Genomic DNA, 24,841 nt, shown 5'->3' on the forward strand with positions numbered 1-24,841 from the left:
GCTGCAGTGGAGGTCTGTGTGTCCCTAGGAGGGAGCCCTCCCCAGCAGAGGCCCTGGACACACCTGCTTGGCGACTGGAGAAAGCAAAGACCATGATATCATCGAAGGTCCAGGTGTAGTCCTGGTGTGGGGGGTAGAATGCCAGCTTGGCAGAGGCCTCCTTCCTCAGGTCAATGAGGAACGTGGAATGGACCATGGGGACAGCAAAGCAGCCCATCCTCTTCCATTCCCGAATCAGGGGGTACTCCAAGGTCCTCTTGTAGTAGCCCTGAAACCACAAAGAGGGGCTGTTGGCACAAGAGCTTCCTGTTTCAAAGCTGTCCTTACCAAGAGCTCACACCCTGAGCTCTCCAGCAGAGGTTCACCAACTCTCAGGGCTCAACTCTCAGCTTTTTCAGTGTCTCCCATTTGGAAACAGCTCAGTCAAGTATTTAGAAACAGTCTTCTTCCCAAAAGTTAAAAACTGACCTTCTCCCTACTTTACAGGAGCTCTTGGAGAGCCCAACCTTTCCACTGCAAAACTCCCCTGCAATGGAGCTTCAAACCTCAAACTATTTTCTCCTGGTTCTTCAAAACCCTTTTGGCACTTAGCCAGATCCTGGAAACTGCTGAGCATCCATGACATCCTCCACATTCAACAGGCACAAAGTCCATTTAGTATCCCAGAGAGTAGGATCTGCAAATTAATTCTAGCCATAAATTCTATCCTATCTATATCTTTAAAAAGAATCATTTGTTGTCACTGCAGTGAAGGCAACATCTCAGTCTCCATCAGCTGTGTAAGAACCCCTGCTTCCTCCATCCTGGGCCAAGCAGGGTTGATACTCACTCCTGACTCTGCCTAAGGAGGCACTTGGGTCAGTCAGCTCCTGGGTAATTCCCTGTACCCAGGAACTCTGCCACAGTTCCAGCACTCTGGGTGCAATACCCACAGTGTGTGGCTCATGTTGTAATAAATACACTGAATTCCTCCAGGAAGAAAACCCTAGAGCATCAAACTGACATCTGGATGGTTGAATCCAGAGCAGATTCTGGGCTTTACAGAAACAATGAGTCACTAAAAGAAGTTAAAGTTCTATTTATGTTCAATTTTCCATGAGCATTCAGGCACTGGCTGAGCAAAAGCCAGCAGAAGTGCTCTGCCCTGGCTGTGTGGGGCCTTGGTGTGGTGCAATGTGCCTGGCTATGGATTTGCCATCTCCCTCTGCCTTTCAGGTGCACTCTGACCATACTGTGAGGATGGGATATCCCAAACATAGCCATCCTGACTGCCACAGGAAGGAGCAGGTGGGAGGAGATGTGACTGGCATTCCCACCAAAGGAAGGGTTAACACACCCACCCTTGAACCTGAGAATGCCCACAAGTGAAGATGCTGGACACTCATCTTTCCTCCTCCAGTGGCTCACCCTGGGTTTTTGGGGCTGTTCCTGCTCATAAACCACATGTAGGCAAGGAGGGCTCCAACCCCCCCCCCCCCGCCACTGCTGCCTCTCCTCAGTTTTGCTCCATGACAGAGAAATGTCAGCCTGTCTGGAGCTGGGCTTGGCTCACTGTGGCCCTGTGCTGGGGGAAGGATGTGTTTCAGGATGTGCTCCAGCTGTGATTCCCTCCCCAAGTCTCCTGGGAGAGCAAAGCTGAGCACATGGAGCCCTGGGACTGCATGCAGAAGCAAGAGAAAAGGAAAAATAAAGGGAGAACTTTCCTGTTCACTCCAGCAGGACTTTTTTTTTTTTTAATCAAATTCTGCAAGATGCCTTTGCTGGTTTTCCCCTCCCCTTTTTTCAGTTAGTGCTGGTAATGGTGGAAACTTCCTGCTGGAGGGGTAGGGCTGGGGCTGGAGCACATGGGCAGAGATCCACTCCAGCCTGGGAAGCAGGGCTGATGTACCCCACTGGAAAACCTTGGCTGACTCTGGACTTAGCCTCAAAAACTTAAAGCACAATCAATACCTTTGCTATGAAGTTTATATCTCCATTTTCAAACAAAACAAACAAACCCAAGTGAAACAAGCAAACACACCTCATCACACTCCCTTTCTTATCTCTCTATTTACTTCCCAAGAATTTGGAAAGTTCAGGACCTTTTCCTGCTATTTTTATCCTATTACTTGGTCTGAACTGTGGAACTCCTTGCCAGAAGATGGAGTGGGTGACAAAAAATAAATTCAGGCAGGGATTTCTATAGAATAAAAAAAAAATATCACTGAGAGCTTTAAAGACAAACATATTCCTCAAAAACCTGAGAGGGGATTGCTAGAGGAAAGAAAGGTATTTTAGGGAAGTAACACTCACTTTTTTTCCCTATCCTTATACTATTCCCTAGACATCTGCAGATGAGCCTGTGCTCTGACCCAGCACAGTTCTTATGGGGATCAGAAGTAACATGAAAAGGTAACATTGAAAATGTAACATGAAACTCCAATTTCTTCCACTTCAAAAACCTTGTTCATAGATAGAGAAAGATAACTTGGACACAATGGAGATCTATGGAAAGAAAAGCAAATTCCTCTTGGATTAGCATCACTTTAGAAAAAAAATGGCCTAAAATTAAGCACCAAGGGTTTTAAGGCCATTACAGAAACATGGAACCACCTTAAAAAAAATTCTGTTTGTCAGAATGGTTTCTGTGGGATCACACCACGAGTTAACACCACCTCAGAGCTACAGCAGCTTCTGTGCAGAGGAAGGCTACAGCAGCAGATGGGGAAGCCCAGAGAACAGGAAGGATGCCTGCTGCTCCAGAGAGAGGGGCAGGAGCCCCTGGAGGACAGCAGTCACACAGCTCCCAGCAGCCTTCTCGAGGTCACCTGCCTGGGGAGTGATGCCACACCAGAAGTTGGAGTAGAGCGAGCGGGACTCGAGCATTGGTGCCACCAGGGTCTTGTTTTCTGCTATCAGCAGGTTCAGGGTCTCTGGGTTGGTCAGTAGATTATCTGCATCAATAAACTAGAGAAGGAAGAGGAAAAAGAACCTGTTAACAGATGAAACAATATGAATCCCTTGATGCTTTCTTGGGAGTGAGGCAGCCAGAGGCACATGAGCAGCCCTGGTGTGGGCACCGGCCCAGGGCAGTGCCTGTCCCCTGTGCTGCCACTGCTAGGGCACCTCTGGCCCCTCACAATGAGAAAAGACCTTGAGGGGCTGGAGCAGGTCCAGGGAAGGGAATGGAGCACCAGGAGTGGCTGAGGGAGCTGGGAAAGGGGCTCAGCCTGCAGAAAAGGAGGCTTAGGGGGACCTTGTGGCTCTGCACAGCTCCTGACAGGAGGGGACAGCTGGGGGGGGGGGTCAGGCTCTGCTCCCAGGGAAGTTTAGACTGGATATTAGGAAAAATTCCTTCTAAAAGAATGGCCAGGCATTGAAATAGGCTGTCCATGGCAGGGGGGGAGTCATCATCCCTGGAAGTGCTTGAAAAATGTGTCCATCTGGCACCTGGGTATGTGGCTTAATGGTGAACATGGCAGGTCAGCAACTGGACTCAGAGATCTCAGGCCTTCTCCAGCCTTAACAATTTTAAGATTCCATGAGGTCAGCAAAAAAACACCCTAAAAGCAGTGAACTGGTGGGTTTGACTCCCTAGGGCACAGGGCTGTCACAGGGAACCTGGGGCCAGCAGCTCCTGGGCACAGCAATGAGATGGGCAGAGAGCTTCCCTGACTCCATACAACCTCATGCCAGCATAGGGACCAGGGAGCTGCCAGGGAAAATAACATCACTGGAAATTCAGGGTGAGTTCTTTCTGTGAAAAGCATCAAGAACAACTCCTCAACTGCCCTCACACCTCAGCCTGCCTTGCCTGGAGGCTTTGGAAACACCCCCCTCACAGTGACCAAAGGCAGCATCTTCCCACAACTGCCCTGCACAACTGATTCCCTTAGATTTCACCAGCTGGGGGTTCAATCTGGGGGGCCCTTGCAGGTACCTCCCACCACCAGGATTGTGTTCAGTCCTGATGCCTGTGGAGAAAGCTCCAAGCTTAGCCAGGACTCACCGCAAAGTCTCTGGCTCACCATACCAAGAAATGACCCACGACATCTCAACTTGTCTTTAGCTGGAGAGAAACCTTTCTGACAGCCCCCAGTACCCAAGTGAGCACCTGGAAAGCTTTAGTGATAGATCAAAGCTTGTGCTCACCAGGATATAGTCTGACCACTTCTCCCGGGCCGTGCGCAGGGCAGCCTGCCGCAGCTTCATCACGTGAGTGAATCGAGAGCTGGGCCAATGCTTCGGCCCCACTTCTTCTGGGTAAGACCTAGAAAAGAAATAAAAACTGGCTGTAATCCATGTCTGGGCTTTATTACACCAAAAAAAAAGGAAAAAAAGGGAAAAAATTAAAGAAGGAGAGAAGGAGGAGGAGAGAGGAGGAGGAGAGAAGGAGGAGGAGAGAAGGAGGAGGAGAGAAGGAGGAGGAGAGAAGGAGGAAAGAAGAGTTCCATTGCTGCCTTCATTATGAAATCAAAACAGCATTAGCATTACCTCAGGCAAACCAGAAGAGGTTTTGAGGGAGAGAAACTCCAAGTTCTGTGCTGGCATGAGCACAGAAGGCACCAGAGAACAAGCAGTGCCAGTTATCTGAAGACACCAGCCAGGGCAGGAGCTGCTGTGGCAGCAGAGGGGGCCCTCCAAACCCACCTGCAGCTCCCTGACCACCCTGACCCGGGGTACAAACTCATTTTCTAGGCTGTAAATCCAGCCCCCCTCAGCTCAGCAGCACCAGCAGGGCTGGGATGTGGAGATGAAGGCAGCCTGGCCTCCCCCAGAGCTCTGGGCATTACTGGGAACTGCTAACACATCCCAGGAGCAGCTCCTACATCTCCCAACACCCAGCCCCACCAGCCCCAGCACGGCAGCAAAGTCACATGCATGGCTCTGCCTTCAGCTCCAAAAGTAATGGCTTTTTAACAAAGATGGAAGGGCAGATCCCAAGGAGGGATAAAAATCCAGGACTTTGAAACAGTGCCAGCGTTAAGTCAGGGAAGGAGCTAAGAATTTCAAAAGCTTTTTTGCAGAACTTAAGCAAAGTTTGGCAGGACGAAGGAAACTCAATTCAAATGAAAGGATTAAAAATATCAATTAAACCAGCACTCCCTGGGGGTTTGTACCACAAGCTCCCCATTACTGCAGTGAGGAACTCAAATATAAAAGCAGGCCTAAAGGAAGAGGAAACTGATGTAATTTTCCTTGATGGAAGAAAGTGAAAAGAGAACAAACCCAGGAACAGCTGATCTTAAAAATAAATAAAAATTAAAGTAATAAAAACCCAACACGTCATATTTCAAAGCAATGGTCTTGCAAATCATGTAAAGGCACAATATGTGGAATTAAATCTAGTTCTCTGGCTCAGCACTTACTGAATATTATTGAGCTTTCATAGATGCTATGAATTGGGCTATAATTTCTCTGCTTCCTTGCAAATAGAGAATGGTAATTTAAATTCCCTGTAGCTCTTGATGTAATTTGTTTACCATGCAAAGAGAGCAGCTACAGATGCTAAATACTGAATGGAAAATAGTTTCTTCCACAAAATTCTGCATGAGGTGCTTCACTGAAGTCAGAGACCTTTCTAGAGACCTTACCTCACCTTTTTCCCTAAGAAAACAATTTTAATGGGACAGACCCCAGAAAGCAAACAATCCACATTTTAACACTTGGACATTTAGTACCAGCTCCTGGTTTGGAAACAGAAAACCTTGGGAATTTGGGCTGTGCAGCCAAGAGCCCTGGCAGGTACTCACGGGGGTTCCTCCATGGGTCTCCACTCCACGTCATGGTACAGGTGCTGCACATTCTTCAGCCACTCCCTGAGGATTGCTGTGGTGTTGTCAATGTTGTGGTCAGTGGCTGCCCTGGCAAAGCAAGAGCAAATGCAGCACGTTAGCACAGGGTTTGTGACTAAACCCTGCTTTACCATGGAGCCCTCTGTCCAGCCCAGCCACCAATAAAGACAAGACATGAAGACATGCAGTCAAGGTTTAACCCCAGCTGGTGACTGAGACCCACCACTGTGGAAAAGGGAAGGGCACAAAGCCTGTGGGCTGACAGAAGAATCATGTAATAACTGAAACAAATGACTAAAATGTGCTCTCAGTGGAGGGGAGGGACACAGTGCTCGCTGAAGAATGGTTTTTTTCCCTCAGGGTTGAGCTGAACAGACTGGAGCAGGAGGCACAGATTCACATCCCTGACAGCAATCCCATGGAAATGCTCCCACACACTGCTCTCTGCCTGGGGTGCTCAAGCCTTCAAGTCACAGGATGAGTGAGCCAAGTCCCATCCCAGCTGCTCCTCCCCAGGACCAGGGTTTGCACACCCAGCATGGGGCTGTGTCAGATGCCACCACAAACTCCTCTCACTGACAGGGCTGCTCGTTTTTCCTAGCTGGAATGGCCAGGAAAGCACAGTCCTGTGGCAGTGCACACCTCAGCAAGCTCCACTGGGAATTTATCATCCCTGCATATTCCTCTGGGAGTATAAACAGTCCCACAAAGTGTGGTGCAGACAGTAAAGCCAGTGTGAAACACATCACTGAGGGAGGGTGCTGGAAGCTCCCCCCAGCTGCTATACATTTCTTGGTTCATCCTCCAGCTCTAGAGACCCTCTAGAAAGGCACTTCCCAGAACATCCTCCACCTTACTTAAAGCCAGAGCTCCCTGTAGCCAGGGGAGAGGACATGCAGACAGGAGCCACATCCCAAACCCTACAGCTACTCCAAAGCTATTTCAGGAAAATACCTCACCTCCAAATCACCACATGACCCTACAGATGAAAACCAGGACATGAACCCTTTTCAATTTGTGCAACAGGAACATACCATTCCCATGGGGCCTAGCCTGCTTTAAAGTAAAAAAGAACCAAGAACTTGGATTTTCAGTTTATTTATAGTCAGAACATCACAATCACTTAAGTCCAGGAGGCTTATTTGTTTAATATTTATTCATGTCTGCTGAAACAATAAATAGTGAAAGTTCAGCAGGTGTTTGAGGCTGGTTCCTGTGTCATGAACTGCTCTCCTGTGACAGAGCAAGGCTGGGCTTAGTCATGGCTCCAGGATTTGCTTTAGTCCAAGACCCTGGCTTGTGCTGCACTGTAGATCTGGTTTGTAATGACGTTCAAACTGGACTAAAAGGTCTCAGTGCTGACTTGGTGTAAGTCCAACTTGCGCCATGGATGAAGCTCATCCCGTGGAGCCCATTTTCACACACCTCCTTGGGCTCCCACAGCCACCAAGTGTTCCACAAGTCTCACTGTGCTTTCCTCCCACATTCCAGCGGCACAGTCAGCAAACAGCTCCAGAATTCCTAAAATACCAGAAGCCTGGGGAAATGGCTTCATGTTCATGGTTGTCACTGGAGCTGCAGTGGCACCAAGAAGGTGGCACTGGGGTCACAATGCAACGGGACATCACACAATGAGGCCAAGAGGAGGGTGGCCACCCTGGGGAATGCTGCAGCTCATCCCACAACATCCTCTTTTCCAGGTCCACACCAGCCTCAAGGACCATGGAGAACCTTTAAAGCACACAGCTCTCCATGGACAGAGTCCATGTGCCTCTTCCCCTCAGCAAGCCTCTTCCCATTCTTTCTAACCTCATCTCAGTCCTAACCTCACACAGTATCAGTGGGGACATGTGAAGGGATTTGCTGCAGTCTGGGCAGGGAAAGGGGAAGCTCCAGCTGCATCCATGTCAAACTAATCTCAGTTTCATGTTGGCTGCTCCCATCTCTGCCAGGAGATCCTTCTCCATTCAACTTTGTGCACACACAAGCCTAAAATGTTTTAGATGTTTGGCAGGGCTGTGCAACAGAAACCCAGAGCTCTCAAATGAAACACAAATTTCCAAGACAACATGAAAATGTAGAGCGATCCAACCTCAGAGGAAAGGGTTACCATGATTACCAGAGTTGCTTCACAAAGCCCAAATCTCGGACTAGCAGAAGAAACCCTGAAGTTGAATGACAGGGACTGGCAGAGTTAGAGGAAGACCTCCCTAAGCACAACAAGGGGGATGAAGGATGTTCTTCCCATCACACCTGGAGTACTCCATCCTGCTCCTGGTAGGGCAGCAGGCCCTTGACAAAGTTCACCCTGGATGACACCGTCAGCCAACATCCTCCAGCCAGAAGTAATATGAGGAAATGGTAGCTGAAGGGATCTCTAGATCCACCCACAAGGAATCTGCTGGAAGAAAATGGCATTTTCTAACCAAACCATTCCATCATTCTATGACTTTAGTGCCCAGGCTGTCATGGTGATACATGGAAGGTAAATCCACATCCCAGTAAACCTCTTGAAGGCAGGGATCAGCCAAGGCTCTGGCACAAAGGAGGGACAGCTCTCTCCAGGACTATCCACCCAGCAGCATTTCCTAGCCCAGAAGTCCTCAAAGGCAATAAAGTCTGTTCCACCCTGGATGAAACACACCCTATGACTAGCAGTTTGGCAAACCTTTGTTCTTCCAGCTTTGAGCTCAAAAAACCCAACAAAAAAGACCCAAGCCAAACTCTCCAAAACCCCAAACAACCCAAGCCATTACAAAAGCAATTATCATTATTAGTTTAGTGGATAAATTAATTTGAGATCAAACAGCATCAGCACTGACTCCTTTTGTAGTATCTGAACCACTAGTATCTTCACCTTTCCCCGCAGAAAAAAAACAGCAGCTCTGGTGTTTGCAATAGCACTGTGTGGAAAAACAGGCACAGACTTTACTTTTCTCTCTTTTTTTTTTTTTTTTTTTTAAATGACAACCCCTGCTCAAGAAAAACAAGCTAATTAAAATGTGAGCAGGACTTCTCACTGGGAGCAAGAGCTCCTCGAGCCCTGAGAGGCACATCAGGACACTCCACGTTATAAACACTTCTTCTGTAGCACTCTGTAGCATCTCAAGAAGCCAAGTACACAGCTAAGACTTCAGTTTAGTGGTGAGAACACGTCACACAAGAGATGCTGCCACCTCTGCCCACTGGCCTGTGCTGGAAAAGTGTTTTTACTCCATCCTCTTATCCTTACTGGTCCATGATCTGCACTTGACAGGAGGAAGAGAGTGGATCACTGTAACCCAGCTCCACTAAGCTCACCAGGAACATGCCTTGTCCACATGGCCCTTAGACTAAGGCATTAGTGCCTGGATTTTTGGGTGTATTTTCTGAAAGCAAGCTGGTGAGCACAGCACCATTATCTGTGTGGGAGTCTATCAGCAATACTGTTGAGCTGACACCAAGTTCAAATCCTGTTTTTTGAGTGGATCAGCAACACCATTTTCAAGAGCTGATTAAAAACATCTAGGATTTAATTAAAGAGAAAAGGTCCCCTACAAGATTTACAACCTGAAGCCTGTGCAACAGGAAAAAACAGAGGAAAAAAATTCTAATTCCTCCCACTCTTTTCAGAAAAGAAAGTTTAATAAATAGACCAGAACATACCTGCAGATGGACACCTCTATTCCAGTAACATGGCAGCTTTTTCCACTCAGATTTAAACCCATTTCCAAAAAACAGAAGTTACATTTTTGAAAAGTTTGAGTGAGAATGTTCATAGAGGGGCTTATGTCGACAGAACTACAACCACTTCAATATTGACTTTGGCTTTAACAGGAGCTGTACCATGGACACAAGCCCTCATTGTTCATGCTCAGCAAAGTACCCCCTCCCAAAAAAACTCATGGATCATGCACAGTGGAAAATCAAAGCACGATGTTAAGCACCTCCTGTTTTAATTCAGTAATGTGAGCAGCAGCACATGCAGAAAAGAGCTCCTTTTACAAACTGCTCATATTTTTAGCTTGATAATGTCTCCTCAAATTATGTTTGCGAGGGGGAGTTAATTTAGGCTTTGACGGTTGTTCTCCTCTTTTCCTCCCCAAAACGGGAATTAAAAATAACACTCCCCCCTTTTCACTTCTTCACACTCTGGCCTGTTCTCCCAAGCTATTTAGTTCATTTACCTCAAGCACTGGGTCAGAGGAGAAAATTTTCACCTTCACCATCTGTATAGGAAAAATACTAGAGGACAAAATGCATCCTGTGTGCTGCTGGCTTGTCAAGAGTATGGGGTTATGCTGAGACACAAGCTGAGGCAAACTCCACAGCCAGGGCCCTGCAGTAGTTTTCCTACTGAATTCAACATTTACCACCTTCTCTCCTCAGCAAACAGGGTGGGAAGGACAGCTTCAAACAGGGGCCAGTGCTTCACTTTCAAGCAGGGCAGAGCTGAGTCAGGACTGGCTGGAGGCAGCCAGCTTTCAAAAACAAAAGCCGTAAGGAGCTTTTGCTCCTTTTTCCTTTCCCTTTCTGTCAGTGTTTTGAAGACTGCTGGGCTTGAGGAGGGTATTGGGTTCACCCTTTATGGCTGTGAGAGCTAAATCTGCAAGCCCAGGTTCCAGTGGGCCCTTCCCATCACTCTGCTGAGAGCACACAAAGGATGACAGTGGTCAGGAGGCTGCTGATGCTGGGGTTGCACTGAAAATGGGCCACAGGAGGAGGATGCACTTGGCTTTCCAGGGCCCCTGCTGCTTGCAGAACTAAGCTGCAAATGCAACCAAATTCCAGGAAGCCCCAGGGATATCCACTTTAACTTGTCTCCCTTGGTTGCTCTCTGCCTGCAGCCAGGGGCTCAATTCACCCACGAGGCTTGCTATGGGACAGGGTCCAATATTGAGTTCCACTGAAGCAAGAGCCATAGGATGACCACGTGCCCTAAACCAACAGGGTCCCCTCCAAAGCAAAGCCCAAAGTCAAAGGAAAGCTTGTCAGTGGATCATTCCTAACACCTGTGACAGCGAAACTGGGGACAAATCACCAGTACCTCCCCTTGGCCCTTTTCCTGAGAGCTGAGCAGCAACAAAACATTCAGAGAGAGGTTACAGCTCACACCAAAGTGATGGAGGAAGCACATTTCTGTGTGCTCTGTTCCACAACTTGTGCTAGCAGAGGTGCTCAAACACTCCAGGACAAAGCTCAGCCCTCAGAGCAGGACTCAGCATTTTTGTGAGTATCACTGAAGGGGTATCAGGGACAAAGGTGATACAGAGACTCCATCATCAGAAGGCATGAAAAACACTATTATTTCTATTATTAGAAATCCACCATTCTTATAGAAACAATGATGGACCTAAGACACGATTGGCCTTTAGGAATCTTCTCTCACCTATTGGTCAAGAAAGGACAACTTCTTCTTGTAAACATCTTTGACAAACAGAGATTGCCTGCCAGGTGCAGAGATTGGGACAATAATTGTTTTAATTCTTTCTCACAGCTTCCCAGGAAAGTCCTGGGAGAGCTTAGTCTCTCTTTGTTCACAGGATATGTGATTACCACACCTGAGCACCTCCTGAGCCCAGCCAGCAGCAACAAGCACTGCATGGGGGGGCTCCCTCAGTGCTCTGGGGAGACTCCAGGGATTTCAGACCCCAGAGCACTGGAAAAATCCACACCACTTTATCCAGCCACTATTAATAATTTACTCCAGCAGCCCCATGTTTTTTACCACAACACTAACGACACACAATAGCAGAGCACAGGATGGGAGTTTTAACCTCTGAATTTAGATCCTGCATAAAAGCCTTTGGCTTTCAGTGCCTTGAGGCTGCCCCAAGAGCTCCTGGTCTGAGTGGAGCTGAGCTCCTGTCACCCAGGCTGCCCTGCTCATGCTGGGTGTGAGATCAGCCTGGCCAAAAATAACTGAAAAAGCAGAGTCCAGCCACAGAGCCCTAATATGAGTCAAACATAAATTTGGATGTAGTTTTCCCAAAACAAGCGGTAAATAAAGTAACAGACGAGTCATTTCTCCCTGCTCTTTTTGTCTGAAAGCTGCCAGGCTTAGAAAACCAAGTCAAAATATAACCCCCCCACTCCAAAGTGGCAGTTTCCACTGGGAGCCAGGGATGAATTACCTTGACCAGGAACAGTGCACCAGAAGAGACTGGAAGAGAAGGGATGGATCCTAAAGAGGAAGGAAAAAAATTCAAAACAAGACAGAAGCAAAACACTTCTGAAGCACAGTAAGAGTGATTTAATTTCAGCTGTAAAAATGTCTGTTTCTACCACAGATCAAGCCCCTGGAAGTATCCAAGGCCAGGCTGGACAGGGAGTGGGGCAGCCTGCTCTAGCAGGTGTCCCTGCCCATGGCAGGGGGTGCCACTGGATGGGCTTTAAGGTCCCTTCCAACCCAAACCATTTGATTAGTCTATTGTATGATTTTAAATGGAGTAACTGTCAACTACTCTGTGCTCTCCTGCCCAGGATCATCTCAAAAAAGCAACAAACCAAACAGGGCTCCCTGTATCCGTCCAAACACTCCCTCACTGACAGGCAGATATGGCTCTTGCTCATTCAGCAGAGACCAGACTCAGGTAATAGATGATTTTCAGGTCTGCCAGCTCTACCTCACATCTGTGAATTTGAAACTCAGATCTCCCAGGTACCCATGGCTACACCAACAACGTAGTCCAGAGACTCTGGACAGATCCAAACCATCTAAATCACTTATTTTAGCACAACTATGCTCACACACTTCATAAACAGAGCCTGAACATTCAGCCCAAGTTCAAAGAACTGCTTAAGCATTTAAATAAAGTGCCAGAATTCTAACGTATGTATAAGACTTTTTGGCTTCGTAGGGACTTGGCATTTGTTCTTGGGTTTCCTTAATTAAGGACAGACTTTTGGAAGTACCTTCTTTTGTTTTTTATTTTAACTTGGTCCCCAGGCCACCTGGGCCCAGATGGGTGGCAGGGAGCTGCGTGGGAGCGTGGAACAAGGAACAGGAGCAGCACTGCTCCCCAGGCTGGGCAGCTGGACAAGAACAGGACCTCAGAGCACAGGAATGCAGCACACAGGGCTCCCCTCTAACTCTTTCCCAGTGCCCTTCAGCAGCTGTGGATAATGGATTTTGTTGGCAGCAGCACTGATTTTAAAACCTTCAGTGGTCTTCTAAGTCCAAGTGAATGACTCACAGATGTATGTGTGTACATACTTCTGTGCACACCAGATCTGTGCTCTTTCCATGCTACCTCAAGAAATCACTCACTTTTTTGTCCTTCACTCCCCACGATAGAATCATGGAATCCCAGAATGATTTGGGTTGGAAGGGACCTTAAAGCCCATCCCATTTCCCCTCCTGCCATGGGCAGGGCCACCTTCCATGATCCCAAGTTGCTCCAAGCCCTGTCCAGCTCCGCCTTGGACACTGCCAAGGATCCAGGGGCAGCCACAGCTTCTCTGGGCAATGTGTGCCAAGGCCTTACCACCCTCATTGTAAAAAACTTCTTCCTCGTATCTAATCTAAATCAACATTTGTGGCTCACTCATGCCAAAAGTCAACAGCTTCCCTGACATCCATGCAATGGGAATTTCTCTTGCAATGCAAAGGAGGTTCTTGCTGCTTCAATCCCAAGTCCTCTCTCTGTCTTTAGCTCTCCCCATGCTCCCCATGCTTTAAAGCTGTTAAGCTTTAAAGGAACAAAAACCCAGCTGCATCTTGTATTTCCAAACAGACTTGGCTTCAAGGGAACAAGTTCCCTAAGGGAAGCCCAGGAAATCTCATACATGCAGGATCAGGGTGGTGACTGGCTTCTGAAATCAATTGTTCAAAGGAGCTATCCTTTCAGAAATTACACAACTGTTAATTGCAACAGTTGTGTAATTTCTGAAAGGATAGCTTAATCCCAGCAACTAACTCAGACACCAGCTGATGCAGCTGTTTGAGATTAATGCAAGTGTGTAAGCCACTGGGAAGGAACGCTGGGATTTAGAAATATTCTTGTCTCTGCTAACAAAAAAAGGGATGGGTTTCATATTTAGGCACTCAGCACCACTGATTTTTCCATGGTTACATTGAATATGGGCCTGTAACACATTGCCATTTCCCCCAAAACAGAAACACCTGAAAAGCTCTGGTCTCTGCACCACGCCTGCAGACAGAGCAGTGCCAAGGTCCCAGAGCCTGCCTCACCCTTGGTGAGAACACTCACACCATGGGCCACCAGACACCCAGCAGGGAGGGAAACACAAACCCAAATCCTTTCCCAATCCTGTCCCACACCACCCAACAAGAGCTTTCACCAGTTCTGCACAGGACCATAGAATTACAGAACCACTTAACTGTTTGGGCTGGAAGGAACTTTGAACTCATCCCATCCCACAGGCAGGGACAACTTCTACTAGTCCAGGTTGCTCCAAGCCCCATCCAGAGACAAACAGGACTGGCTGAACATAACCAAGTGATGTGGGTGAGGCTGTTATGTTCCATTCCTCTCAGCTGTGTAAGGATGTACCCTTCCAGACAAGACATTTTTAAGAACTCTTGACTTAAAATATGAAATATGACTTCATTACAAATAATTTTCATTCTAAACATTCTACAAGACCAAAAGTAATTTCAACACACAGAAAGATACTCTTGCTGGAATACTGTGCAATTAAATTACTACAAACAAGTGATTTTTTTTATCTCTTGTCCAGTGCTGGCTGAAAGAACCAATATAAGAAATTAGGGACAAAATTGGAATATTTTAATTCACATTATTAATTAGGAGTTCAAGCAGCAATAAGAAACACACTAAGCTAATTCTGGAGCAAAGAACAACTTCTTTTACCAACTGAGAATCTGCTCTGTGATCTGGAAACTGGCAGGATGTTTTGTGTGAGCTGGAGAGCTTTACACAGTAACTGACCCTTTCATGTGAAAATTTTGCTGATAGGCAACAATAAAGCAATTCTTCACAAAAGTTGTCAGACAGCTTTTCTTTGAGGCCATCACCAAGCTAAAATAACAGAGTAAGAGAACAGGAAGGAGAGCTCAATGAGTGCCAGCAACAGTGTTCTCTGAGATGAACCCCAAATTCAGCATTTGGAGAAGAGGTCCAAAAGCATTTGGAGAAGAGAAATGGAAGAATAGGCCATAAACTGCTCATCCTACAAACAAAGTGGCAAAGGATGCTCGGCTAGCCAAAGGGATGTTTTTGCCTCTGGAGAGAGAAAAATGGCTATTTTAGATGGGTAGGAGATGCTCAAAGTTAAATAGTTAATGAAGACCAACACCACTCCATATTTTCACATCAGACTCCCCGGAACTTTCAAACTTTATCTTCAACTTGATGCAGATCACTGCACTGAAAGGTCACTGAAACACAGGTTTTTTTTTTTTTTCCCCTGCAGCACTCTTCAGAACACAGCTCACCAGCCTCCAGTTCACCAGCAGGGCTGAGGGAAGCCCTTCACTCAGTAACTTACTATTTTTTTAGAAGCCTTTCAACAACCCCTCTGTGCAGATCCTGCAACAGGACTGCCATCCCAACAGTTCAGAGGTCAGCTCTGAACTCAGGGCTGCTTTCCATCCACACTCTGTGCCTCTCCAGTGGACCAGGAATTCCTCTGCTGTTGCCGCAGGCTGAAAAGGACTGTCAACAGGACAAGAGCAGCAAGCCCTCCAGAGCTGTCTGCAGCAGGCTGCTACCTGCCTGCATACTCAGGTGCACACAGACATCCTGAAGAAACCTCGACAGTAAAGCATTCAGTGTGGGATTCCTGAATCGGCGTGAGGATTCCTGAAAAAATGTGGCACAAGTGCTGGGAGACACCTTCCAGCTCAGCAGGGATGGATGTGTGCACTCACTAAATGACAACTTGAAAAATGCCACCTTTGCAGTCACACTGCAGGACTGCACAGACCTGCAGAGCTGACCTGGCACCTTGTGGCACCTTGTGCTTTTCTGTGCCCAGTTCCCAGAAGGCTCCTTTGATCAACACAGAATATGCTGAGTTTGAAGGGACCCTCAGGATCATCCAGTCCAACCCTGCCCAGACACCCCAACAATCCCCCCCTGTGCATCCCTGAGAGCATTGTCCAAACCCTCCTGGAGCTCTGGCAGCCTTGGGGCTGTGCCCATTCCCTGGGGAGCCTGGGCAGTGCCCAGCACCCTCTGGGGAAGAACCTTTCCCTGATCTGCAGCCTGACCCTGCCCTGGCACAGCTCCAGCCATTTCCTCAACTCCTATGACTGGTCACAGAGAGTGAAGACATCAGTACTTGCTCCTCTCCTGCCCCTTGTGAGCTGTACAGTCAGAGAAAGCTGAGGCCCACATGTGCCCCACCAGTACACATCCATTTCACCAGAATAACAATCTGCCCTTGCCCACAAAGGCCTGGAAAAGGGGAGTTAGAGGCAGGAAGAAACTCTGGACTCAGACAGGGTCCCACGCTCGAGACTGCCCTAGTGCAGCAGCCTCACCCCTGAGTCACCCAGTGCAATACCTGCAATGGATCCCAGCAGCATCCCAGCAACCCCCAGCAGGCTGGGACAGGTCCTGAGCACTCCTGGGGCACACAGGACAATGAGCCCAGTGCCAAGCATTATATTCCTGATGCACCACCCTATGGAAAAGTCTAATTGTGAGAGACAGCAAGTCAAATTTGGCTGAAGAAGTCTTGGCCTGTGTGTAAGCTGTCCCCCAAGAGAACGGGGGTGCCAGCCCTGGGTTTCCCTATCTGCTGGCAGCACACACACGGGGTGTCTGCCCACACCTCCCCTGCTCCAGTGCCAGAGCTGCTCTCAGAAACGAGCCTGGCCAAGCCCACACTGCTAACAATCCCCTGGCTAATTTGCACTCAGAAATATGACTCTGCACTTCTCCATGAAAGGGCTCAGTGTCTGGGCACGGAGATGGCTGCAGCAGGAGCATGTGCCAGATGAACGGATTGTTACAGACACACGGAGAAATCCCAGCGCCGCCATCAACACGCACACAGCTGCTGTCAATCCAACAGCTCCTTCTGCCCTGCTCTCACACAGGGAGCCAAGCCAAGTTTAAAGGTTTGGACCCTGAGAGAGAGCTCCAGACTTGCCTTGCACAGGCAAAAGCATTTACAACAATTTTTTTTTTCACTGCTTTTGAGGGAAACTCTTTCTGCCCCAAGGATCTGCAATGCTCCCACCAGGAATGGATAATACAGAACACAGACCAATCCAAGCCCAGTAAGGGAGGCCTGCCCCTAGAGCTGCTTACCCTCAGGGTGTGTTGTACTAGCTATCTCAGCAACTCCCTGAAAGTATCCAAGGCCAGGCTGGACGGACAGGGCTTGGAGCAACCTGGTCCAGTGGAAGGTGTCCCTGCCCATGGCAGGGGGTGGGACTGGATGGGCTTAAAGGTCAACCCAAACCCTCCTGTGATTCTGTGATTACAGAAGCAGACAAAGTCAGTGAGAATTTTTCCAAAGAATTCAGCCTCAGGGTAGCTTTAGAACAGCAGTTTTCAAACTGTGATCAGCAGATGGCTGCGAACTATTTCTAGTTTGCTTGTGAAAGGTAATAAAAAAATCTATCATACCCAAGTCAAAGTTTGCTATGCTGCACAGGAAAAACATGTTGGGTTTACGCTCAGCTGACGGAATACCATTCCCCTTTCAGTGCTGCTGGAAGGGTCAGAGCCAAAATCCTCCCCAGGACCCAGACCGCCCGCTAAAACCTCACTGTGTGATCCCCAGCACTGTCTCAGCAGGCAGCACAATGAGCTGTCTGTGCACCCAGAAACTCATGGAGCTTAGACACTAAGAATAACTCCAGTTTATTCTTACAGAGCAAGATAACAGGGCCAAGGCTGGCACAGGCACATCATAAACACTCCTGCTCTCCTCAGCCGGCTGTGAATTACTGGCTGCTTGCAGGAAAACTGGGCAACACAAGGATGATAAAATCCCAGGTGTTTATAACATGTAGTACAGACACAGAGGAACAGAAACAGAAGTAAATTTCTTGACTATTTCTTCTACAGCTTCTGTACAAGCAAGTCAGTTACTTTTGGGATGGAAAACTTTAGCACAGAATCTGCTTTCAAAATACAGTCAGGAGGTACAGCAAGAAAAGTCAACCATGGATCTGTAACAAATTCTTCTGGAGGAGAAGAGCTGCCACGTTTTATATCTTGTATCTCCCAAGGGACCCAGGCACTGCCCTAGATCACAGCAAGCCTGCAGGCAGGCTGGCCTTCCTCCTGCTGCTGGAGCACCTCCTCTTCCAAGCCCCAGGGCTGTCCCAAGGGGCAGCCACCCCACTGCTGCACAGGGGCTTTACAACACGACCCCCTGGCCCCCCTGGGTAATTCAGCACCACAAGACAAAAATCACAGAAATAACCTCTGGAGGTCATCGTGCCCCCCTTCCCCTAGCAGGGCCACCAAGAGCAGGCTGCCCAGAATAATGTCTGAATCAGAATCATGTCTGCTTTGGAATGTTTCCAAGGATGGAGACTCCTTTCTCTAGTGACCAGTGATGGACATGGGAAAATAGAGTGAGGCTGCACAAGGGGAAAGTCAGGTTGGACTATTAGAAAAAGTTCACTGAGAGGTGTGTCACTGGAACAGGCTCCCAGGGAAGACATGTCACCAATCCTGTCTGAGTTAAAGGAGGTTCTCAGTGAAGGTCTTTGTCACAGAGTTTAGTTTTAGGTAACACTGTGAGGAGCAAGGAGTGGGACTCCATGACCCTTAAGGGTCTCTACCAACTCAAGGCATTCTGTAATTCCATTCTGTAACTGTGTTTTTGCAGGGATCAGTCAAGTCTGCAGGCAAGGGCAAGGTTATCCTCACTTTTACAGCCAGACCACTGTGACCATTAAGTCTTTTCCAATCTTAAAAATTCTATGATTCAAGGCTTTGCCTGGAGCACAGCATGAGGTGAGGCAAGGAGTGGGATTGATCTGTCCATGGCCAGCCTTCCCCCTCACCACGCAGCCTCTGGGCCAAGAGCACAGAAACAAGAACATGCTGGTAGAAACCAGGAGAAATCCTGGTCCAAGAGCTCCAGGTGAATGCTGGGGAGAGCAGAGCTCCACAGCTCAGACATGGATCCTAACCTCCAACATGGACTCCAGGTGCCATCTCACAGGTTGGCAAGTCACACCACAGCCAGTGAGAGATCTGCATTATTGATCCCACTGAACATTGTCACCTGCTGAGGCTCCTTCTTAAGTCACTCAGGTGTGTGGCTAAGTGCAAAGCCATAGAATTCCTAAATGGCTTGAGTTGGAAGGGGCCTCAAAGCCCATCCAGTGCCACCCCTGCCATGGGCAGGGACACATTCCACTAGGCCAGGATGCTCCAAGCCCTGTCCAACCTGCCCTTTCAAGAAGTTATAAGCAAAGGAGAAGAATTTCTGCTTTAAAAACACTTTTCAATCTGGCCCACAGCATCAAAAACAGGTAAAGAAACTTCAAAACACAGTAGCAAAAGTTAGCCATAGAGCAGATGCCCCTGGAAATAGAGGCATGAACTCCACCCACACTCTTTCCAAGCTCATCCAAAGATATCCAAGGTGCTGCAGCTGGTGGGAGCCCCCTGAAGCAAGCTAATATTGTCCACAAAACACATATCCCAGGATGCTGCTGTCTGCCATATGGTCAGGAAATGAAAGGAGATGATGAGTGCAGGTCAGGACAATCTATCTTTAAGTCAAGGCACATGCACCAGCTTTGCAGTTTGTATTAATATTTAAAAGAACCATACAGAAAAGGCAATGCAAGAAAAGTAAAAATAAATGAATCAAATGCTCAGCATAGTTCCAACTGATTTGTCACTGTCTCTGAATGATAAAATGGCAAATGGCTGCAGAGCTGTTACCTCTACAGCAGGGAAGAGGTGAATTTCCCAATTCACAGGATAACCACAGGAGGAGCCAGGCTGACATTGAAGTGGAGCACACCTACAAAAGAGCCGGAGAATGAACAAGGGCCTGGAGTGACAGCACACAGGGAATGGCTTCCCACTGCCAGAGAGCAGGGTTAGATGGGATACTGGGAGGGAATTGTTCCCTGTGAGGATGGTGAGGCCCTGGCACAGGGTGCCCAGAGAAGCTGTGGCTGCCCCTGGATTCCTGGCAGTGTCCAAGGCCAGGTTGGACAGTTGGAGAAACCTGGGACAGTTGGAGAAACCTGGGACAGTGGAAGGTGTCCCCATCTGTGGCAGGGGGTGGCACTGGATGAGCTTGAAGGTTACTTTCTATGATCTTACATAACATTGCACTCACCAGCCAGGCTTTAGGGATGACTCATGCCCTCTCTGTGGACTTAATTCAGACCCTGTTTCCAAGCACTTCAATGCCTGCAGGAAGCTCAGGCTCTTCACCACATCACATCTTCACTGCACTGTCAAACCGAGTTTGATGTTGGGGGCCTGACCTCCCCTCTGTGACCATCTTCCAAGCAATTTGCAGACCTTCCTCTTCACCACCTGCACAAAGCAGGGTCCCCTCACCACCCAAGCAGGCAGAGGTTGTGTGAGGCACCAGCCAGGGTGATGCCCAGGGTGCAGTTTGTTCCACTTGTCACACTCCACAAAGTTGCACAGCCAGAGGATAAAGCACCCAAGTTAGTCACAGACCCAGGAATATCAGATTTTTGCCTTTTCAAGGATCATCAGAGCTTCAGAGAAGACCCATGAAAAGTAACCGAGACAGAAAACAAAACTCATTTAACCTCCCACATCCTGGGATCAATCAGCAATGAAAAAGCAGAACTGAAGTGCTAACACTGGAGATCTGACCAGCTCTTCCCTCTCAGAATCAGCAGCTTAATAACCCAACCAAAGCACCATCCCTGTGAACCTACAAGACACACCTACAGTAAAAAATATTTACCATCAGACCAGACATTTCCCCTGCTCCACTGCAAATTCACAGCACACAAACACAGCAGGTTTCATTACTCTCTCCCTGGCACAGGCTTCCCTTGGCATAAAGGAATTTAAGCCAAACTTTGCTTTCACCAACACTAAACTAACACTTACAGTCATCAGTGAGTTATTTTAGAGTTAGACTTTGCTGAAGCCAGCATGGAACTTGAGACTTCATAATTCTGGTCTAATTTTCCTGAAGTAGCCAGTTACCCTGGAAAACAGAGGTTCTCTGAATTGCATGGAATGGTACACTGCTTGAAAATAAATGGATTACATCATATTTGCTGGCAAATGGCTGAACATGTTTTATACATAATTAAGAGAATAGAAAAACAACTACTGCAGCCAAGCAGGGAAAAATATATTCAACCTTTACAGATGAAGTAGAGAGTTTTCCTGGATGTAATTTTGCCCATCCTATTTCCGATGAAGAAACAGCTGAAAAGGTGACAACCTCACATGCTGACAGGATTCTGAATAAGGGGAGAGGGAAAACACAACAAACACCACTCTGCTAGGATGAAATAATGAATTCATCAATTAAAATAATCTGAAGTTTTTTCCTGATAGATTTTACTGTGTTCTTGCTTTGAATGGCTAGGTGTGCTTATCTGCAATGTATCCCTGGCAATGAGGTGATGTGAATCACAGAGGTCAGAGGCCAAGCCCAAACCCACAGCAAGGGTCCCAACCTTGCACTGAGGCAGCATTGTAGCTTCACTTTACAGAAAGAGAAACAAAACCAAAAAGATTAATGGATTTTCCCAAGTCACAAAAAAAGGAGTGGGTGTCAGGGCCAGGAATGATAAAATAAGCTAACATTCCTTCCAAAATATACACTGAAATAGACTACAGATATTCAGCTTTTGTAGAGCAGTTTACTTAGTGCATTCACAGAGTACTTGTCAGACTAGTGATAAATTTGTGACCAATATCAAGAACAACTTTTTCTCTGTGTTGCTTTTAAGAAACTCACAAACTCACAGACAAAATCTCTCTTCCCGTCCAAGTATTTCGCCTCCAGCACTGAAAAAAAAAAAAACCACTCTGGGTTTTCTGATATGAGGTCCCTGATTTTGAGGGTTTAGAGTTTTAGAGCAGTGAAATACTAGTACTGGAGAAAAGAAAAAAAAATTAAAAACAAAGTATTTCTACTTTAAATTCCAAACACTTTGGACTAGCTAAAATTTCTGGATCTTAATCTCTTCAATTGGTGATCTCACATTTCACTCAGGGATACAGAAATCCACAGGGCTTCTCCTATGGACACACATGTGCTGCACACATGGCTGCTGTGGGGTCAGCACACAGGACACACTACAGATGCCAGGCTCAGAACACACTGCCTCTTGGAAAAGACTGACTGGACTCACAGTGATGGAAAACTGGTGCTGTGCTGATGGCTGACTTAATGCTAAAGAGAAGACAAAGAAAAACAGTGAGGTCTTTAATCTTGTAAGCTAAAGGCTCTGCAGCCCTCTGTAAGTAATGCTGTGCATTTCCCATCCCCAGCTAAGGAAACTGGATCATGGAATCAGAGGGACACTTGGTGGATGGGATTGCTTCTTCTGCACGACACAGCATCACAACTCTCCCATCTGCTGGTCTGTTCTCTTTATGGATTTCAGGGAGCAGTCACTGGAGAGGGACAAATTCCAGGGAGCACCCACTGAAGCCAGGCAAATCTCTGGGAGAGCCAAGCACTGAAGGCTGCATCAGCAAGTGAGGTGTGGAAAAGAATGCAAATGCACAATTTATCTCTTAAAGGTTTAATCCTGACCACAAATGCACAGTTTGAGGATAGGTAGTTTTTTCCCCCATCACTGTCTGGATGTAAATAAAGAGAGGAAATGGGCACTTAGGTCTTTCAGTAGCCAATTCCTAGGAAATTGGGTAACTGGAAGCCCTGAAAAATGCACATGCGCCTTTATTCTGCAGAGCATGGCTCCTAACCATGCTGTTTTCCAATGGGAAAGATTCCCATCTTAGCTATCTCCATTCCAGGGGATGAAATGCATGAGATAAAGATCATTCCAGCCCCAGCACACCTGCAGGTGTTGGACTTGACTGTTCCCTGAGGGGACAAGGACATGTCAGGGACATGCTCTGGCCCAGGAGCCCTGGCATGCATCGCAGCACTTGTCCAGCAGCATTCCCAGGCCTGGACATCTCAGCTCCCTGGAGCTCTGAGGCAATTGCAAAGGCTGGAAAACTGAATTTTTGGAATACCTCAGCAAACAAGGCATTGCTGTGGGAGGAACGAAAGAGCGGAGAATGTCCAGCTTCAAGGAACCCACAGTCCCTCTGCTGAGCATGCAGGAATCCAGTCCCAGGCTCTCCCTTTGCCAGGGGTAAACACCATCCTAACCCCAATCCCAGCACTGCACAGGGAAGAGCAGATAACATGCCACTTCTTCGATACTACAAAATATGCACCCACAGACAAAATAACATGACTGTCTTTGAAGACTTTGGGGCTTACACAGAGATGTGATGTATCAGCAGATAAACTGAAACCTAATGGCTTGCTTTACTTGCTGAAGCTATTAAGTTTCTTGGGAATTACGTTCAATAGATCATTTAGTATGATCTACTGCACAGTGCAGGCTAATGGCCCCATATGGAATTCAAAGATTTATTATCACCTGCTTGACTCAAAAAAACCCCAACAAAACAAAAAACTCACAAAAACCTCCCAAAAAACAACTCAAACAAAAAACTCACTGAAAAAAATCCCACCAAACCCCAACCCAAACAAACAAACAAACAAAACCCCAAAACCCCAGCACTTAAAAAAAAATATTTTCATCTGAAACTATCTCAGATCCTTCTTCTAAAGCCTTTCAAATAATCCCTCAATAGCTCCATCTCAAATCCATACAATAGCAGCAACTGATGTGCAACATCAGCTTGCAAGGGAGCAGCTGATATATCCTAGAAGTACCAGGCCACTAGAGGGATTCCTTAAATACACAAAATAAAGATAGTTCATGGAAAAGCAGAGGATGGTTCTGTCTCCTTTGAGAAATCATTCTGCTCTTAAACTTCTGCCAGCTTACCAGTGGCTGCAGTTGGGTAGAACTCTGGTTTTAAAGAGTTTCATTAACCACTTCAGATCATGTAACTCAATACAAGATCTAATTAGCTGCAGTCTAGGGGTTTGGGCCCTTTATTTTGGTTTCTTCCAAGTATATTCTTAATTTCTATGCCAGCATAGAACTGGAAGAAATATACCTCTGTTGGGTCAGCAGACCTGGAATAAATATATTTACCTGAGGAAAGGCTGGAGGTTTGGTCCAGCTGTGTGTCCAAACTATTGGAACCAGATGTTTTCCTTAACCTCTGGGTTATCCCAAAGGTGTCCTTGTAGCACCCAACAAGCCACACATCTGCAGGAGCTACAGGAGCCTGGTCAGCTTTGCCAGGTGGGCAATTCCTGCTGGGAGATGTAACACACCATCACTTCTCCTTGGAGACCTCACTCTATTGGAGAGGTAAAAGACCTGAAGCACATTTCTGTGGGACACTGACTTTATTCTGGCTGTCACCTGTCATTCTGATCCCCACACTCCATGAGCAACAAGTTCTGCACCTTGCAAAAGTGCAACAGAGCAAACCTGGAGGTGACTGAAGCACTCCACAGGTAGCTGGAGTCAACCAACATCACTGCACAATGAATTGGTGAGTGCAGAAAAGAAACTCCTGCTTAGGCCCAGCCTAGCCCTGAACATATATTCCTCCCCCCTTAAATCTGCACCACATATACAAAGACTGGCTCATCCAAAAATCCAGATGGGAAGTTTGTAGGCAAGACTGCTGGAAGCACCACTGACAGCAGCTCAATTCTTGCTCTGTGAAACAGAGCTTCCTTCAAGGTTCAGGTATTAGCCAAAAAATCCTGGCAGCAGCCTTCGTTTGTATTAAGTCAGAGCAGAGTTCTGCCAGCAGACAGCCATGAGCTCACTAGTCTGAAAAAACATCTCATTGACAAGAGCTTTTGTGGAAGCAATAACTTGTTTGTGTGAGAAATAAAGGGAGAAGGGGGAGTATGTTAGGAGTGATAAAACAGGTACAACAAACACACTCAGTAACTTAATGTCCATTTAAAATTATATATGATAATTTCCATTTAAATCCTGCTTCAAGCAAAAAAAAAAAACCTGAATTTAAAAGAAATCATAA

At 47.2% G+C, this 24,841-nt stretch overlaps 1 protein-coding gene across 2 annotated transcripts in view; it reads right to left on the bottom strand.

Annotated features, from left to right (window-relative positions):
• The window catches only part of COLGALT2 (collagen beta(1-O)galactosyltransferase 2), a 47,065-nt gene that overhangs the window by 11,054 nt on the left and 11,170 nt on the right, over positions 1 to 24,841 (bottom strand). For both annotated transcript variants that reach the window (XM_059854533.1, XM_059854534.1), the window contains exons 2-5: positions 5,733 to 5,843; positions 4,132 to 4,249; positions 2,812 to 2,946; positions 64 to 268 (exon numbers count right to left, since the gene is read on the bottom strand). In XM_059854533.1, the coding sequence (XP_059710516.1) occupies positions 64 to 268; positions 2,812 to 2,946; positions 4,132 to 4,249; positions 5,733 to 5,746 (472 nt within the window). In that variant the 5' untranslated portion in view covers positions 5,747 to 5,843. The remainder of the gene's footprint in view (positions 1 to 63; positions 269 to 2,811; positions 2,947 to 4,131; positions 4,250 to 5,732; positions 5,844 to 24,841) is intronic.

This window comes from Haemorhous mexicanus, chromosome 9 (assembly GCF_027477595.1).
Source record: "Haemorhous mexicanus isolate bHaeMex1 chromosome 9, bHaeMex1.pri, whole genome shotgun sequence".
In the NCBI taxonomy this organism is placed as follows: domain Eukaryota; kingdom Metazoa; phylum Chordata; class Aves; order Passeriformes; family Fringillidae; genus Haemorhous; species Haemorhous mexicanus.